This window comes from Salvelinus fontinalis, chromosome 24, assembly GCF_029448725.1.
Source record: "Salvelinus fontinalis isolate EN_2023a chromosome 24, ASM2944872v1, whole genome shotgun sequence".
Lineage (NCBI taxonomy): Eukaryota > Metazoa > Chordata > Actinopteri > Salmoniformes > Salmonidae > Salvelinus > Salvelinus fontinalis.
This window is the reverse complement of record NC_074688.1, coordinates 46,551,349-46,568,848: the sequence shown is the minus strand read 5'-3', so window position 1 is coordinate 46,568,848 and position 17,500 is coordinate 46,551,349. Positions and strand designations below refer to the sequence as shown.

At 46.3% G+C, this 17,500-nt stretch overlaps 1 protein-coding gene across 1 annotated transcript in view; it reads left to right on the top strand.

Moving 5' to 3' along the window:
* Positions 1 to 17,500, top strand: part of LOC129822492 (1,4-alpha-glucan-branching enzyme-like) — a 355,318-nt gene that overhangs the window by 25,085 nt on the left and 312,733 nt on the right. The window contains exon 2 of the mRNA XM_055880812.1: positions 9,023 to 9,192. Coding sequence (XP_055736787.1) covers positions 9,023 to 9,192 — 170 coding nt within the window. The remainder of the gene's footprint in view (positions 1 to 9,022; positions 9,193 to 17,500) is intronic.

Genomic DNA, 17,500 nt, shown 5'->3' with positions numbered 1-17,500 from the left:
GAGAGAGAGAGGGGGGAGTGAGTGGAGACGGGGAGGAAGGTGGGGAGCGAAGGATGAGAGAGAGAGGGGAGTGAGTGGAGACGGGGAGGAAGGTGGGGAGCGAGGGATGAGAGGGGAGTGAGTGGAGACGGGGAGGAAGGTGGGGAGCGAGGGATGAGAGAGAGAGAGAGAGAGAGAGGAGTGGAGACGGGGAGGAAGGTGGGGAGCGAGGGATGAGAGAGGAGTGAGTGGAGACGGGGAGGAAGGTGGGGAGCGAGGGATAAGAGAGGGGAGTGAGTGGAGATGGGGAGAAAGGTGGGGAGTGAGGGATGAGAGAGAGAGAGGAGTGAGTGGAGACGGGGAGGAAGGTGGGGAGCGAGGGGAGTGAGTGGAGACGGGGAGGAAGGTGGGGAGCGAGGGATGAGAGAGAGAGAGAGGAGTGGAGACGGGGAGGAAGGAGGGGAGCGAGGGATGACAGAGAGAGGAGTGAGTGGAGACGGGGAGGAAGGTGGGGAGCGAGGGATAAGAGAGAGGGGAGTGAGTGGAGATGGGGAGAAAGGTGGGGAGCGAGGGATGAGAGAGAGAGAGAGGAGTGGAGACGGGGAGGAAGGAGGGGAGCGAGGGATGACAGAGAGAGGAGTGAGTGGAGACGGGGAGGAAGGTGGGGAGCGAGGGATAAGAGAGAGGGGAGTGAGTGGAGATGGGGAGAAAGGTGGGGAGTGAGGGATGAGAGAGGGAGAGGAGTGAGTGGAGACGGGGAGAAAGGAGGGGAGCAAGGGATGAGAGAGAGAGAGAGGGGAGTGAGTGGAGATGGGGAGAAAGGTGGGGAGCGAGGAATGAGAGAGAGAGAGAGGGGGGAGTGAGTGGAGATGGGGAGGAAGGTGGGGAGCGAGGGATGAGAGAGAGAGAGAGAGAGGAGTGGAGATGGGGAGGAAGGTGGGGAGCGAGGGATGAGAGAGAGAGGAGTGAGTGGAGACGGGGAGGAAGGTGGGGAGCGAGGGATAAGAGAGAGGGGAGTGAGTGGAGATGGGGAGAAAGGTGGGGAGTGAGGGATGAGAGGGAGTGAGTGGAGACGGGGAGAAAGGAGGGGAGCGCGGGATGAGAGAGAGAGAGAGGGGAGTGAGTGGAGATGGGGAGAAAGGTGGGGAGCGAGGAATGAGAGAGAGAGAGAGGGGGGAGTGAGTGGAGACGGGGAGGAAGGTGGGGAGCGAGGGATGAGAGAGAGAGAGAGGGGAGTGAGTGGAGACGGGGAGGAAGGTGGGGAGAGAGGGATGAGAGAGAGAGAGGGGAGTGAGTGGAGACGGGGAGGAAGGTGGGGAGCGAGGGATGAGAGAGAGAGAGGGGAGTGAGTGGAGACGGGGAGGAAGGTGGGGAGAGAGGGGAGTGAGTGGAGACGGGGAGGAAGGTGGGGAGCGAGGGATGAGAGAGAGAGAGGGGAGTGAGTGGAGACGGGGAGGAAGGAGGGGAGAGAGCATGCAGAGATAAAGAGTAGGGTGTTCTTCATCCAGCTGGATAGGAGAATCTGATCCTGCAGGAGAATCTGATCCTGCAGGAGAATCTGATCCTGCAGGAGAATCTGATCAGAATTTGATCCTGCAGGGATAATCTGTGATTGATCCTACAGGGAGAATCTGATCGATCCTACATGGAGAATCTGATCGATCCTGCAGGGAGAATCTATGATTGATCCTACAGGGAGAATCTGATTGATCCTACAGGGAGAATCTATGATTGATCCTACGGGGAGAATCTATGATTGATCCTACGGGGAGAATCTATGATTGATCCTACGGGGAGAATCTGATCGACCCTACAGGGAGAATCTGATCGATCCTACAGGGAGAATCTGATCGATCCTACAGGGAGAATCTGATCGATCCTGCAGGGAGAATCTATGATTGATCCTACGGGGAGAATCTATGATTGATCCTGCAGGGAGAATCTATGATTGATCCTACAGGGAGATTCTATGATTGATCCTACAGGGAGAATCTATGATTGATCCTACAGGGAGAATCTATGATTGATCCTACAGGGAGAATCTATGATTGATCCTACAGGGAGAATCTATGATTGATCCTACAGGGAGAATCTATGATTGATCCTACAGGGAGAATCTATGATTGATCCTGCAGGGAGAATCTATGATTGATCCTACAGGGAGAATCTGATCCCACAGGGAGAATCTATGATTAATCCTGCAGGGAGAATCTATGATTGATCCTACAGGGAGAATCTGATCTGGACAGCAGCTGGCTAGGAGGAACTAACACGATAAATGATAGTAGTTAGTTTATACTCTCCAGTGTCAGAAAATAAGCCAAAGGTTTAGCCGGTCAGTCACAACATAGTAACATGGTGACAGTGGCTTGTGAAAGTATTCACCCCCCTTGGCATTTTTCCTATTTTGTTGCCTTACAACCTGGAATTAAAATGGATTTTGGGGGGGTTTATCATTTGATTTACTCAACATGCCGACCACTTTGAAGATGCACAAAAACTGAATAGTTAGTCACGCTCAAGTTATCACCCTCCCAAGTCAATACTCTGTAGAGCCACCTTTAACAGCAATTACAGCTGCAAGTCTCTTGGGGTATGTCTCTATAAGCGTGGCACATCTAGCCACTGGGATTTTTGCCCATTCTTCAAGGCAAAACTGCTCCAGCTCCTTCAAGTTGGATGGGTTCTGCTGATGTACAGCAATCTTTAAGTCATACCACAGATTCTCAATTGGATTGAGGTCTGGGCTTTGACTAGGCTGTTCCAAGATATATTTAAATGTTTCCCCTTAAACCACTCGAGTGTTGCTTTAGCAGTATAACTAGGGTCATTGTCCTGCTGGAAGGTGAATCTCCGTCCCACTCTCAAATCTCTGGAAGACTGAAACAGGTTTCCCTCAAGAATTTCCTTTGATTTAGCGCTATCCATCATTCCTTCAAGTATTTCCCTGTATTTATACCCATCCATTATTCCTTCAATTCTGACCAGTTTCCCAGTCCCTGCCGATGGAGAAACATCCCCACAGCATGATGCTGCCACCACCATGCTTCACTGTGGGGATGGTGTTCTCTGGGTGATGAGGTTTGTGTTGTGTTTGCGCCAGACATTTTCCTTGATGGCCAAAAAGCTAAATTTTAGTCTCATCTGACCAGAGTACCTTTTTTCATATGTTTGGGAGTCTCCCACATGCCTCTTGGCGAACACCAAACGCTTTTGCTTATTTATTTCTTTAAGCAATGGCTTTTTTCTGGCAACTCTTCCGTAAAGCCCAGCTCTGTGGAGTCTATGGCTTAAAGTGGTGCTATGGACAGATACTCATCTCCGCTGTGAAGCTTTGCAGCTCCTTCAGGGTTATCTTTGGTCTCTTTGTTGCCTCTCTGATTAATGCTCTCCTTGCCTGGTCTGTGAGTTTGGTGGGCGGCGCTCTCTTGGCAGGTGTGTTGTGGTGCCATGTTTTTTTCAATTTTTTAAATAATGGATTTAGTGGTGCTCTGTGGGAGGTTCAAAGTTTTGTATATTTTGTTATAACCCAACCCTGATCTGTACTCCTCCACAATGTTGTCCCTGACCTGTTTGGAGAGCTCCTTGGTCTTCATGGTGCCCCTTGCTTAGTGGTGTTGTAGACTCTTTGTGTGTATGTGTGTGTGTGTGTATATATATATATATATATATATATATATATATATATATATATATATATATATATATATATATATATATATATATATATATATATATATATATATATATATATATATCTATATATCTATATATCAGTATATATACTGAGAGCATGTGACACTTAGATTGCACACAGGTGAACTTTATTTAACTAATTATGTGACTTCTGAAGGTAATTGGTTGCACCTGATCTTATTTAGGTACTTCATAGCAAAGGGGGAATACATATGCAGCAACCATTTTTCTGTTTAAGTTTTTGAAACAAGTAATTTTTTTCACTTCATCAATTTGGACTTTTAATGTCCATTACATGAAATCCAAATAAAAATCAATTTAAATTACAGGTTGTAATGCAACAAAATAGGAAAAACACCAAGGGGGTGAATTCTTTCGCAAGGCACTGTAGTGACATAGTAACACGGTGTCCTGGTGACATAGTAACATGGTGTCCTGGTGACGTAGTAACATGGTGTCCTGGTGACGTAGTAACATGGTGTCCTGGTGACGTAGTAACATGGTGTCCTGGTGACGTAGTAACATGGTGTCCTGGTGACGTAGTAACATGGTGTCCTGGTGACGTAGTAACATGGTGTCCTGGTAACATAGTAACATGGTGTCCTGGTAACATAGTAACACGGTGTCCTGGTAACATATTAACACAGTGTCCTGGTAACATAGTAACACGGTGTCCTGGTGACATAGTAACACGGTGTCCTGGTGACATAGTAACACGGTGTCCTGGTGACATAGTAACACGGTGTCCTGGTGACATAGTAACATGGTGACACGGCGTCCTAGTGACATAGTAACATAGTAACACGGTGTCCTGGTAACATAGTAACATGGTGACACAGTGTCCTGGTGACATAGTAACATAGTAACACGGTGTCCTGGTAACATAGTAACATAGTAACACGGTGTCCTGGTGACATAGTAACACAGTGTCCTGGTAACATAGTAACATAGTAACACGGTGTCCTGGTGACATAGTAACACGGTGTCCTGGTAACATAGTAACATAGTAACACAGTGTCCTGGTGACATAGTAACATGGTGACATAGTAACACGGTGTCCTGGTGACATAGTAACACGGTGTCCTGGTGACATAGTAACATGGTGACACGGCGTCCTAGTGACATAGTAACATAGTAACACGGTGTCCTGGTAACATAGTAACATGGTGACACAGTGTCCTGGTGACATAGTAACATAGTAACACGGTGTCCTGGTAACATAGTAACATAGTAACACGGTGTCCTGGTGACATAGTAACACAGTGTCCTGGTAACATAGTAACATAGTAACACGGTGTCCTGGTGACATAGTAACACGGTGTCCTGGTAACATAGTAACATAGTAACACAGTGTCCTGGTGACATAGTAACATGGTGACATAGTAACACGGTGTCCTGGATACATAATAATATAGTAACACGGTGTCCTGGTGACATAGTAACATGGTGACATAGTAACACGGTGTCCTGGTAACATAGCAACATGGTGTCCTGGTAACATAGTAACATGGTGTCCTGGTAACATAGTAACATGGTGTCCTGGTGACATAGTAACATGGTGACATAATAACACGGTGTCCTGGTAACATAGCAACATGGTGTCCTGGTAACATAGTAACACGGTGTCCTGGTAACATAGTAACATAGTAACATAGTAACATAGTAACACGGTGTCCTGGTGACATAGTAACACAGTGTCCTGGTAACATAGTAACATGGTGTCCTGGTGACATAGTAACATGGTGTCCTGGTGACATAGTAACATGGTGTCCTGGTGACATAGTAACACAGTGTCCTGGTAACATAGTAACATGGTGTCCTGGTAACATAGTAACACAGTGTCCTGGTGACATAGTAACATGGTGACACGGCGTCCTAGTGACATAGTAACATGGTGTCCTGGTAACATAGTAACATGGTGACATAGTAACACGGTGTCCTGGTAACATAGCAACATGGTGTCCTGGTGACATAGTAACATGGTGACACGGCGTCCTAGTGACATAGTAACATGGTGACATAGTAACACGGTGTCCTGGTAACATAGCAACATGGTGTCCTGGTAACATAGTAACATAGTAACACAGTGTCCTGGTGACATATTAACATAGCAACATGGTGTCCTGGTAACATAGTAACATGGTGACATAGTAACACGGTGTCCTAGTGACATAGTAACATAGTAATACAGTGTCCTGGTGACATAGTAACATGGTGACACAGTGTCCTGGTGACATAGTGACATAGTGACACCGTGTCCTGGTGACGTAGTGACATAGTGACACGGCGTCCTGGTGACGTAGTGACATAGTGACACGGTGTCCTGGTGACGTAGTGACATAGTGACACGGTGTCCTGGTGACGTAGTGACATAGTGACATGGCGTCCTGGTGACGTAGTGACATAGTGACACGGTGTCCTGGTGACGTAGTGACATGGCGTCCTGGTGACGTAGTGACATAGTGACACGGTGTCCTGGTGACGTAGTGACACGGCGTCCTGGTGACGTAGTGACATAGTGACACGGTGTCCTGGTGACGTAGTGACACGGCGTCCTGGTGACGTAGTAACATAGTGACACGGTGTCCTGGTGACGTAGTGACATGGCGTCCTGGTGACGTAGTGACATAGTGACACGGTGTCCTGGTGACGTAGTGACATAGTGACACGGCGTCCTGGTGAGGTAGTGACACGGTGTCCTGGTGACGTAGTGACATAGTGACATGGTGTCCTGGTGACGTAGTGACACGGTGTCCTGGTGACGTAGTGACATAGTGACACGGCGTCCTGGTGACGTAGTGACACGGTGTCCTGGTGACGTAGTGACATAGTGACACGGTGTCCTGGTGACGTAGTGACACGGTGTCCTGGTGACGTAGTGACATAGTGACACGGTGTCCTGGTGACATAGTAACATAGTGACACGGTGTCCTGATGACGTAGTGACATAGTGACACGGTGTCCTGGTGACGTAGTGACACGGTGTCCTGGTGACGTAGTGACACGGTGTCCTGGTGACATAGTAACATAGTGACACGGTGTCCTGGTGACGTAGTGACATAGTGACACGGTGTCCTGGTGACGTAGTGACACGGTGTCCTGGTGACGTAGTGACACGGTGTCCTGGTGACGTAGTGACACGGTGTCCTGGTGACGTAGTGACACGGTGTCCTGGTGACGTAGTGACATAGTGACTCCGTACGGGAAAGGTTATAGGGACAGATTCGGGTAGAAATACTATATGAATTAAAATACATGCAACAGCATAACTGTCTTTACACAGTAACTGTGACTAAAATTAGCATACTTTTTGTGAGCGTTGTCGATGTGTGGCAGGTGATAAAATATGAATTGCAAGACAGCCTATCCATTTTGTATAATGATGTTCGTGTATTGATTTTTCATGCCCTCGAATGCGGTCCAAGGTAAAGCCAGAGGCTACTCCGATAGACCTACCTTTTTTTAGACTGTATACTATACATGGTATTACAACATCCACGTCCACATATAGCTCACCAACCTCTTGGCTACAGCATTAATAGTGTGTGTGTGTTACGTTGACCGGGTTCTAAGACTACCTATAGCCTCCATTTTTAGGGCAGTCTACCCAGCTATAGGTAGCCTCCATTTAGGGCAGTCTACCCAGCTATAGGTAGCCTCCATTTTTAAGGCAGTCTACCCAGCTATAGGTAGCCTCCATTTTTAAGGCAGTCTACCCAGCTATAGGTAGCCTCCATTTAGGGCAGTCTACCCAGCTATAGGTAGCCTCCATTTAGGGCAGTCTACCCAGCTATAGGTAGCCTCCATTTAGGGCAGTCTACCCAGCTATAGGTAGCCTCCATTTAGGGCAGTCTACCCAGCCAGGGATGTTCTCTGTTTAGTGAGTCCTCCAGATCAGAGGCAGTAGGGATGACCAGGGATGTTCTCTGTTTGGTAAGTCCTTCAGATCAGAGACAGTAGGGATGACCAGGGATGTTCTCTGTTCAGTGAGTTCTCCAGATCAGAGACAGTAGGGATGACCCGGGATGTTCTCTGTTCAGTGAGTCCTCCAGATCAGAGGCAGTAGGGATGACCCGGGATGTTCTCTGTTTAGTGAGTCCTCCAGATCAGAGACAGTAGGGATGACCAGGGATGTTCTCTGTTTAGTGAGTCTTCCAGATCAGAGGCAGTCTTGATTGTGTGTGTGAATTTGACTATTTTAAAAGGTGTCAAGTGTTCCACTGGAATGCTGTCCCATGTTGACTCCAATGCTTCTGACAGTTGTGTCAAGTTGGCTGTATGTCCTTTGAGCGGTGGAACCTTCTTGATACACACGGGAAACTGTTGAGAGTGAAAACCCCAGCAGCGTTGCAGTTCTTGACACAAACCGCTGCGCCTGGCACCTACTACATACCCTGTTCAAAAAAGGATCTTAAATCGTTTGTCTTGCCCATTCACCCTCTGAATGACACACATACACAATCCATGTCTCAATTGTCTCAAGACTTAAAAATCCTTCTTTAACCCCGTCTCCTCCCCTTCATCTACACTGACTGAAGTGGATTTAACACGTGACATCAATAAGGGATCATAGCTTTCAGCTGCTCACTCTATTTCATGGAAAGAGCAGGTGTTCTTAATGTTTTGTACTCTCACAGCATATTGCACTACTTTTGACCAGAGCCCAATCCCATACAATGTGGCATGCAACCATAGACTGATCAATACATCTCCTATAGTCTCGGGAAGCCTTTAACACTGATCAATACATCTCCTATAGTCTTGGGAAGCCTTTAACACTGATCAATACATCTGCTATAGTCTTGGGAAGCCTTTAACGCTGATCAATACATCTCCTATAGTCTTGGGAAGCCTTTAACACTGATCAATACATCTCCTATAGTCTTGGGAAGCCTTTAACACTGATCAATACATCTCCTATAGTCTTGGGAAGCCTTTAACACTGATCAATACATCTCCTATAGTCTTGGGAAGCCTTTAACACTGATCAACAGATCTCCTATAGTCTTGGGAAGCCTTTAATGCTGACCAACACAGTCTTGGCCTGAGTCATTAATATTGCATCCTATTTACTGTTATTGACAATGCTGATTCTATCCATGATTTAGTCAAGGGGAGTTGGTATCTTTCCCAGTTCCTCCTTCTCTGTTATTAACAATACTGTCTGTCTGTGTGTCTGTCTCTGTCTCTGTCTCTCTCTCTCTCTGTGTCTGTCTGTCTCTCTCTCTGTGTCGGTCTGTCTGTCTGTCTCTCTCTCTCTGTGTCGGTCTGTGTGTCTGTCTGTCTGTCTGTGGGTCTCTCTCTCTGTGTCTGTCTGTGTGTCTCTCTCTCTGTGCCTGTCTCTCAGGTATGGGCTGTTTGAGAAGCGTCTGTTACTCCTGGAGGAGGCAGAAGGAGGCTTTGATCAGTTCACTAGAAGCTACAGGACCTTTGGCGTGAACCGCATGGCTGACAACAGACTGGTGTTGAGGGAGTGGGCCCCGGCCGCGGAGGCTCTGTTCCTTACTGGAGACTTCAGTGAGTACTGTAGCAGACACACACACACACACACACACACACACACACACACACACACACACACACACACACACACACACACACACACACACACACACACACACACACACACACACACACCAAGAAACACACGCGTAGGCAAGTATGCAGGCAGGCTTCCGTTGGCAGCTGTGTGTAGGAACGAAGGATAATGACCCACTCCAACTGCATCAGGTCAGTCGGTAGAAACCAGTATCTCCTGAGGAAATCAATAGCTATTGTAATGATGTTATTACACACAGATCTGTTTCCCTTCCACTTGTAATGCTGTTATTACACACAGATCTGTTTCCCTTCCACTTGTAATGCTGTTATTACACACCGATCTGTTTCCATTCAACTTGTAATGATGTTTCTATATAATTGGAGGTTTGACCTCATCTGTCCTAACTGTAGTTTGGATTTTAACTTTATTGTTAGATACCCTTGGAGTTGGTGTTTCATAGTAAATAGTGAAAACAAAGGCTCCAGAGTTTTTTTTCCTAAAGGGGTTTTTGCTATTTTCAAAACACACACACACACACACACACACACACACACACACACACACACACACACACACACACACACACACACACACACACACACACACACACACACACACACACACACACACACACACAAATAAATCATGATTGTTGCAGTCTTTGTTCTGTTAGAAGTACTCTCTGAGCTCTCTTCCCTTTGGCCTCAACTTTGAAGGTAGCCCGATACAGAATGGTCTGCCTGTCATGTTGCATACTTAGGCACTGAAAGACAACGCGTTGATTCATTGATGAGCAGCTCAAGCAGAGGTTGACCCTTGGCTCTGTTCAGCTGAATCCGCTGCGCCCTCTTCCTCAAAGTCATCTCTCCTTGATTCGTCACATCCTCTCTCTCCTCACCTCCTTCTCACAACCCGTTGGAGAAGAAGTTACGAGGGAAGGGACCTTGGACCTTTCGTACTGTTCAGAGGGATGCAAGGAATCACAGAAAGACCAATAGAGAGCGCAGGCTCATAGGGCTCTGGTCTAAAGTAGTGCACTATGTAGGGAATAGGGTTCTATAGGGCTCTGGTCTAAAGTAGTGCACTATGTAGGGAATAGGGTGCCATAGGGCTCTGGTCTAAAGTAGTGCACTATGTAGGGAATAGGGTGCCATAGGGCTCTGGTCTAAAGTAGTGCACTATGTAGGGAATAAGGTGCCATTTCCTTTCTATATCTTCATTAGGAGTTTTAATTTATTCCTTCTTCTGCCCAACTAATGAATGACCATTAGATCATTACATCTCATTAGAAATGACTACTTTGTTTTGTAGATTTCCTCATTTTGTTAATGGACAGAATTACACATCCAAAATAATCACGAAAGCTAATATTCATGTTTTTAAATTGTGTGGACCAATGAAATCACTTAACGAGGCAATTAAGAGACGTTTTAATTAGAAGACCATAAATGAGCTGTTGAGGAGTAAAGCATCATGTGGACAGAGTGCAGTAGGCAGGGGACCCCCACTGCTTTACACTGCTGTTGTTGTTCTGTCCCACTGTTGTTGTTGTTCTGTCCCACTGCTGTTGTTGTTGTTCTGTCCCACTGTTGTTGTTGTTCTGTCCCACTGCTGTTGTTGTTGTTCTGTCCCACTGTTGTTGTTGTTCTGTCCCACTGTTGTTGTTGTTCTGTCCCACTGCTGTTGTTGTTGTTCTGTCCCACTGTTGTTGTTGTTGTTCTGTCCCACTGCTGTTGTTGTTGTTCTGTCCCACTGTTGTTGTTGTTGTTGTTCTGTCCCACTGCTGTTGTTGTTGTTCTGTCCCACTGTTGTTGTTCTGTCCCACTGTTGTTGTTGTTCTGTCCCACTGCTGTTGTTGTTCTGTCCCACTGTTGTTGTTGTTCTGTCCCACTGTTGTTGTTGTTCTGTCCCACTGTTGTTGTTGTTCTGTCCCACTGCTGTTGCTGTTGTTCTGTCCCACTATATAGAACAGGGCTCTCCGACACTATATAGGACAGGGCTCTCCGACACTATATAGGGCAGGGCTCTCAGACACTATATAGGGCAGGGCTCTCAGACACTATATAGGGTAGTGCCCTCTGACACTATATAGGGTAGTGCCCTCTGACACTATATAGGGCAGGGCTCTCTGACACTATATAGGGCAGGGCTCTCTGACACTACATGGGGCAGGGCTCTCCGAAACTATATAGGGCAGGGCTCTCCGACACTATATAGGGCAGGGCTCTCTGACACTATATAGAACAGGGCTCTCCGACACTTTATAGGACAGGGCTCTCTGACACTATATAGGGCAGGGCTCTCCGACACTATATAGGGCAGGGCTCTCTGACACTATATAGAACAGGGCTCTCTGACACTTTATAGGACAGGGCTCTCTGACACTGTATAGGGCAGGGCTCTCCGACACTATATAGGGCAGGGCTCTCCGACACTATATAGGGCAGGGCTCTCCGACACTATATAGGGCAGGGCTCTCTGACACTATATAGAACAGGGCTCTCCGACACTTTATAGGACAGGGCTCTCCGACACTATATAGGGCAGGGCTCTCCGACACTATATAGGGCAGGGCTCTCTGACACTATATAGAACAGGGCTCTCTGACACTTTATAGGACAGGGCTCTCTGACACTATATAGAACAGGGCTCTCCGACACTATATAGGGCAGGGCTCTCTGACACTATATTGAACAGGGCTCTCTGACACTTTATAGGGCAGGGCTCTCTGACACTATATAGAACAGGGCTCTCCGACACTTTATAGGACAGGGCTCTCTGACACTATATAGAACAGGGCTCTCCGACACTATATAGGACAGGGCTCTCCGACACTATATAGGGCAGGGCTCTCAGACACTATATAGGACAGGGCTCTCCGACACTATATAGGGTAGTGCCCTCTGACACTATATAGGGTAGTGCCCTCTGACACTATATAGGGCAGGGCTCTCTGACACTATATAGGGCAGGGCTCTCTGACACTATATAGGGCAGGGCTCTCCGAAACTATATAGGGCAGGGCTCTCCGACACTATATAGGGCAGGGCTCTCCGACACTATATAGGGCAGGGCTCTCCGACACTATATAGGGCAGGGCTCTCTGACACTATATAGGGCAGGGCTCTCTGACACTATATAGGGCAGGGCTCTCCGACACTATATAGGGCAGGGCTCTCTGACACTATATAGAACAGTTCTCTCCGACACTATATAGGGCAGGGCTCTCCGACACTATATAGGGCAGGCCTCTCCGACACTATATAGGGCAGGGCTCTCCGACACTATATAGGGCAGGGCTCTCCGACACTATATAGGGCAGGGCTCTCCGACACTATATAGGGCAGGGCTCTCCGACACTGTATAGGGCAGAGCTCTCCGACACTGTATAGGGCAGGGCTCTCCGACACTGTATAGGGCAGGGCTCTCCGACACTGTATAGGGCAGGGCTCTCCGACACTGTATAGGGCAGGGCTCTCCGACACTATATAGAACAGGGCTCTCCGACACTATATAGAACAGGGCTCTCAGACACTATATAGGACAGGGCTCTCCGACACTATATAGGACAGGGCTCTCCGACACTATATAGGGCAGGGCTCTCAGACACTATATAGGACAGGGCTCTCCGACACTATATAGGGTAGTGCCCTCTGACACTATATAGGGTAGTGCCCTCTGACACTATATAGAACAGGGCTCTCTGACACTATATAGGGCAGGGCTCTCCGAAACTATATAGTGCAGGGCTCTCCGACACTATATAGGACAGGGCTCTCTGACACTATATAGGGCAGGGCTCTCCGACACTATATAGGGCAGGGCTCTCCGACACCATATAGGGTAGTGCCCTCTGCCGCTTTATAGGACAGGGCTCTCCGACACTATATAGGGCAGGGCTCTCCGACACTATATAGGGCAGGGCTCTCCGACACTATATAGGGCAGGGCTCTCCGACACTATATAGGGCAGGGCTCTCCGACACTATATAGGGCAGGGCTCTCCGACACTATATAGGGCAGGGCTCTCCGACACTATATAGGACAGGGACCTCTGAAGCTTTATAGGACAGTGCTCTCCGACACTATATAGGGTCTCTCTCCAGGAACAGGGTTGGAGTTAAAACCTACAGGAGGGTCTCTCTCCAAGAACAGGGTTGGAGAGCCCTCTGATGTAAGGAATAGAGTCCCATGTGGGAGGCAGCCACAGTCTCCCACAGTATTCATTCTGTTTACTAGAGCCCAGGTCCAATCCAATGTTTTTTGTCCCCATAGATTTTTCTTCCAGTTCTTTCCTTCCTCCATCCCTCCTTTCTGTTTTCCCTCTCTTTCCATCTCTCTATTCGTCTGTTAATTATTCAGCAAAAACCGTGGGCTGTGGCTCAGGCCCAATATTCATTTCTGGCAGAGATTACATTCTGACACGCGCGTACAAACGTCTACACATGCACACGGAGCGAGAGAGAGAGAGAGAGAGCGATTACATTTTGACATGGCTCCATCAAATTATTTGATTTCAATTTCACAGCTGATATGGAAAAAGCCCAGAAGCCCCGGTCATGAATATGACGCTGGTTTGATACATAATACGTACATGCTGCTTCCAAAATGGCATCCTATTTCTGTACATACAAATCAAGGAACCCCATGGGCCCTGGTCAATAGAAGTGCACTAAAAAGGCAGTAGGGGGGGTATTTTGGATGCATCAACCAGGGTTTTATACAGAGCTCTTCATACAAAGGGAAATAAAGTATAATTGTTGCCTGAGCGTCTACAGCAGTGGTTCTTCATCCTGGTCCTTCCATCACCGCCTGGTATGGCAACTGCTCTGCCTCCGACCGCAAGGCGCTACAGAGGGTAGTGCGTACGGCCCAGGACATCGCTGGGGCCAAGCTTCCCGCCATCTCAGACCTAATATACTAGGCGCTACAGAGGGTAGTGTGTACGGCCCAGTACATCGCTGGGGCCAAGCTCCCCGCCATCTCGGACCTAATATACTAGGCGGGTATCCGACCGTAAGGCGCTACAGAGGGTAGTGTGTACGGCCCAGTACATCGCTGGGGCCAAGCTTCCCGCCATCTCGGACCTAATATACTAGACGGGGTCAGAGGAAGTCTCTAAAAAATTGTCAAAGACTCCAGCCACCCCAGTCATAGACTGTTCTCTCTGCTATCGCACGGCAAGCGGTACCGGAGCACCAAGTCTAGGTCCAAAAGGCGCCTTAACAGCTTCTACCCCCAAGCCATAAGACTGCTGAACATCTAATCAAATGGCCACTCAGGCTATTTACATTGACCCTCCACCTATTTTAGACTGCTGCTACTCACTGTTTATTATCTATACATAGTCACTTTACCCCTACCTACATGTACACTGCTGCTACTCACTGTTTATTATCTATACATAGTCACTTTACCCCTACCTACATGTACACTGCTGCTACTCTCTGTTTATTATCTATACATAGTCACTTTACCCCTACCAACATGTACACTGCTGCTACTCTCTGTTTATTATCTATACATAGTCACTTCACCCCTACCTACATGTACACTGCTGCTACTCTCTGTTTATTATCTATACATAGTCACTTTACCCCTACCTACATGTACACTGCTGCTACTCTCTGTTTATTATCTATACATAGTCACTTTACCCCTACCTACATGTACACTGCTGCTACTCTCTGTTTATTATCTATGCATAGTCACTTTACCCCTACCTACATGTACACTGCTGCTACTCTCTGTTTATTATCTATACATAGTCACTTCACCCCTACCTACATGTACACTGCTGCTACTCTCTGTTTATTATCTATACATAGTCACTTTACCCCTACCTACATGTACACTGCTGCTACTCTGTTTATTATCTATACATAGTCACTTTACCCCTACCTACATGTACACTGCTGCTACTCTCTGTTTATTATCTATGTCACTTTACCCCTACCTACATGTACACTGCTGCTACTCTCTGTTTATTATCTATACATAGTCACTTTACCCCTACCTACATGTACACTGCTGCTACTCTCTGTTTATTATCTATACATAGTCACTTTACCCCTACCAACATGTACACTGCTGCTACTCTGTTTATTATCTATACATAGTCACTTTACCCCTACCTACATGTACACTGCTGTTACTCTGTTTATTATCTATGCATAGTCACTTTACCCCTACCTACATGTCCACTGCTGCTACTCTCTGTTTATTATCTATACATAGTCACTTTACCCCTACCTACATGTACACTGCTGCTACTCTGTTTATTATCTATACATAGTCACTTTACCCCTACCTACATGTACACTGCTGCTACTCTCTGTTTATTATCTATGTATAGTCACTTTACCCCTACCAACATGTACACTGCTGCTACTCTCTGTTTATTATCTATACATAGTCACTTTACCCCTACCTACATGTACACTGCTGCTACTCTCTGTTTATTATCTATGTATAGTCACTTTACCCCTACCTACATGTCCACTGCTGCTACTCTCTGTTTATTATCTATACATAGTCACTTTACCCCTACCTACATGTACACTGCTGCTACTCTGTTTATTATCTATACATAGTCACTTTACCCCTACCTACATGTACACTGCTGCTACTCTCTGTTTATTATCTATACATAGTCACTTTACCCCTACCAACATGTACACTGCTGCTACTCTCTGTTTATTATCTATACATAGTCACTTTACCCCTACCAACATGTACACTGCTGCTACTCTCTGTTTATTATCTATACATAGTCACTTTACCCCTACCTACATGTACACTGCTGCTACTCTCTGTTTATTATCTATGTCACTTTACCCCTACCTACATGTACACTGCTGCTACTCTGTTTATTATCTATACATAGTCACTTTACCCCTACCTACATGTACACTGCTGCTACTCTCTGTTATCTATACATAGTCACTTTACCCCTACCTACATGTACACTGCTGCTACTCTCTGTTATCTATACATAGTCACTTTACCCCTACCTACATGTCCACTGCTGCTACTCTCTGTTTATTATCTATACATAGTCACTTTACCCCTACCTACATGTCCACTGCTGCTACTCTCTGTTTATTATCTATACATAGTCACTTTACCCCTACCTACATGTACACTGCTGCTACTCTCTGTTATCTATACATAGTCACTTTACCCCTACCTACATGTACACTGCTGTTACTCTCTGTTTATTATCTATGTCACTTTACCCCTACCTACATGTACACTGCTGCTACTCTCTGTTTATTATCTATGTCACTTTACCCCTACCTACATGTACACTGCTGCTACTCTCTGTTTATTATCTATGTCACTTTACCCCTACCTACATGTACACTGCTGTTACTCTCTGTTTATTATCTATGTCACTTTACCCCTACCTACATGTACACTGCTGCTACTCTCTGTTTATTATCTATACATAGTCACTTTACCCCTACCTACATGTACACTGCTGCTACTCTCTGTTTATTATCTATACATAGTCACTTTACCCCTACCTACATGTACACTGCTGCTACTCTCTGTTTATTATCTATACATAGTCACTTCACCCCTACCTACATGTACACTGCTGCTACTCTCTGTTTATTATCATACATAGTCACTTTACCCCTACCTACATGTACACTGCCGGTCAAAAGATGACCTATTCATTCAAAACCTATCGTACTACTATGACTGACCCTGTAAAACAACACCTATCATACTACTATGGCTGACCATGTAAAACAACACATTACACTGCACCTATCATACTACTATGGCTGACCCTGTAAAACAACACCTATCATACTACTATGACTGACCCTGTAAAACAACACCTATCATACTACTATGACTGACTCTGTAAAACAACACCTATCATACTACCATGACTGACCCTGTAAAACAACACCTATCATACTACTATGACTGACCCTGTATAACAACACCTATCATACTACTATGGCTGACCCTGTAAAACAACACCTATCATACTACTATGGCTGGCCCTGTAAAACAACACCTATCATACTACTATGACTGACCCTGTAAAACAACACCTATCATACTACTATGACTGACCCTGTAAAACAACACCTATCATACTACTATGACTGACCCTGTAAAACAACACCTATCATACTACTATGACTGACCCTGTAAAACAACACCTATCATACTACTATGACTGACCCTGTATAACAACACCTATCATACTACTATGACTGACCCTGTATAACAACACCTATCATACTACTATGACTGACCC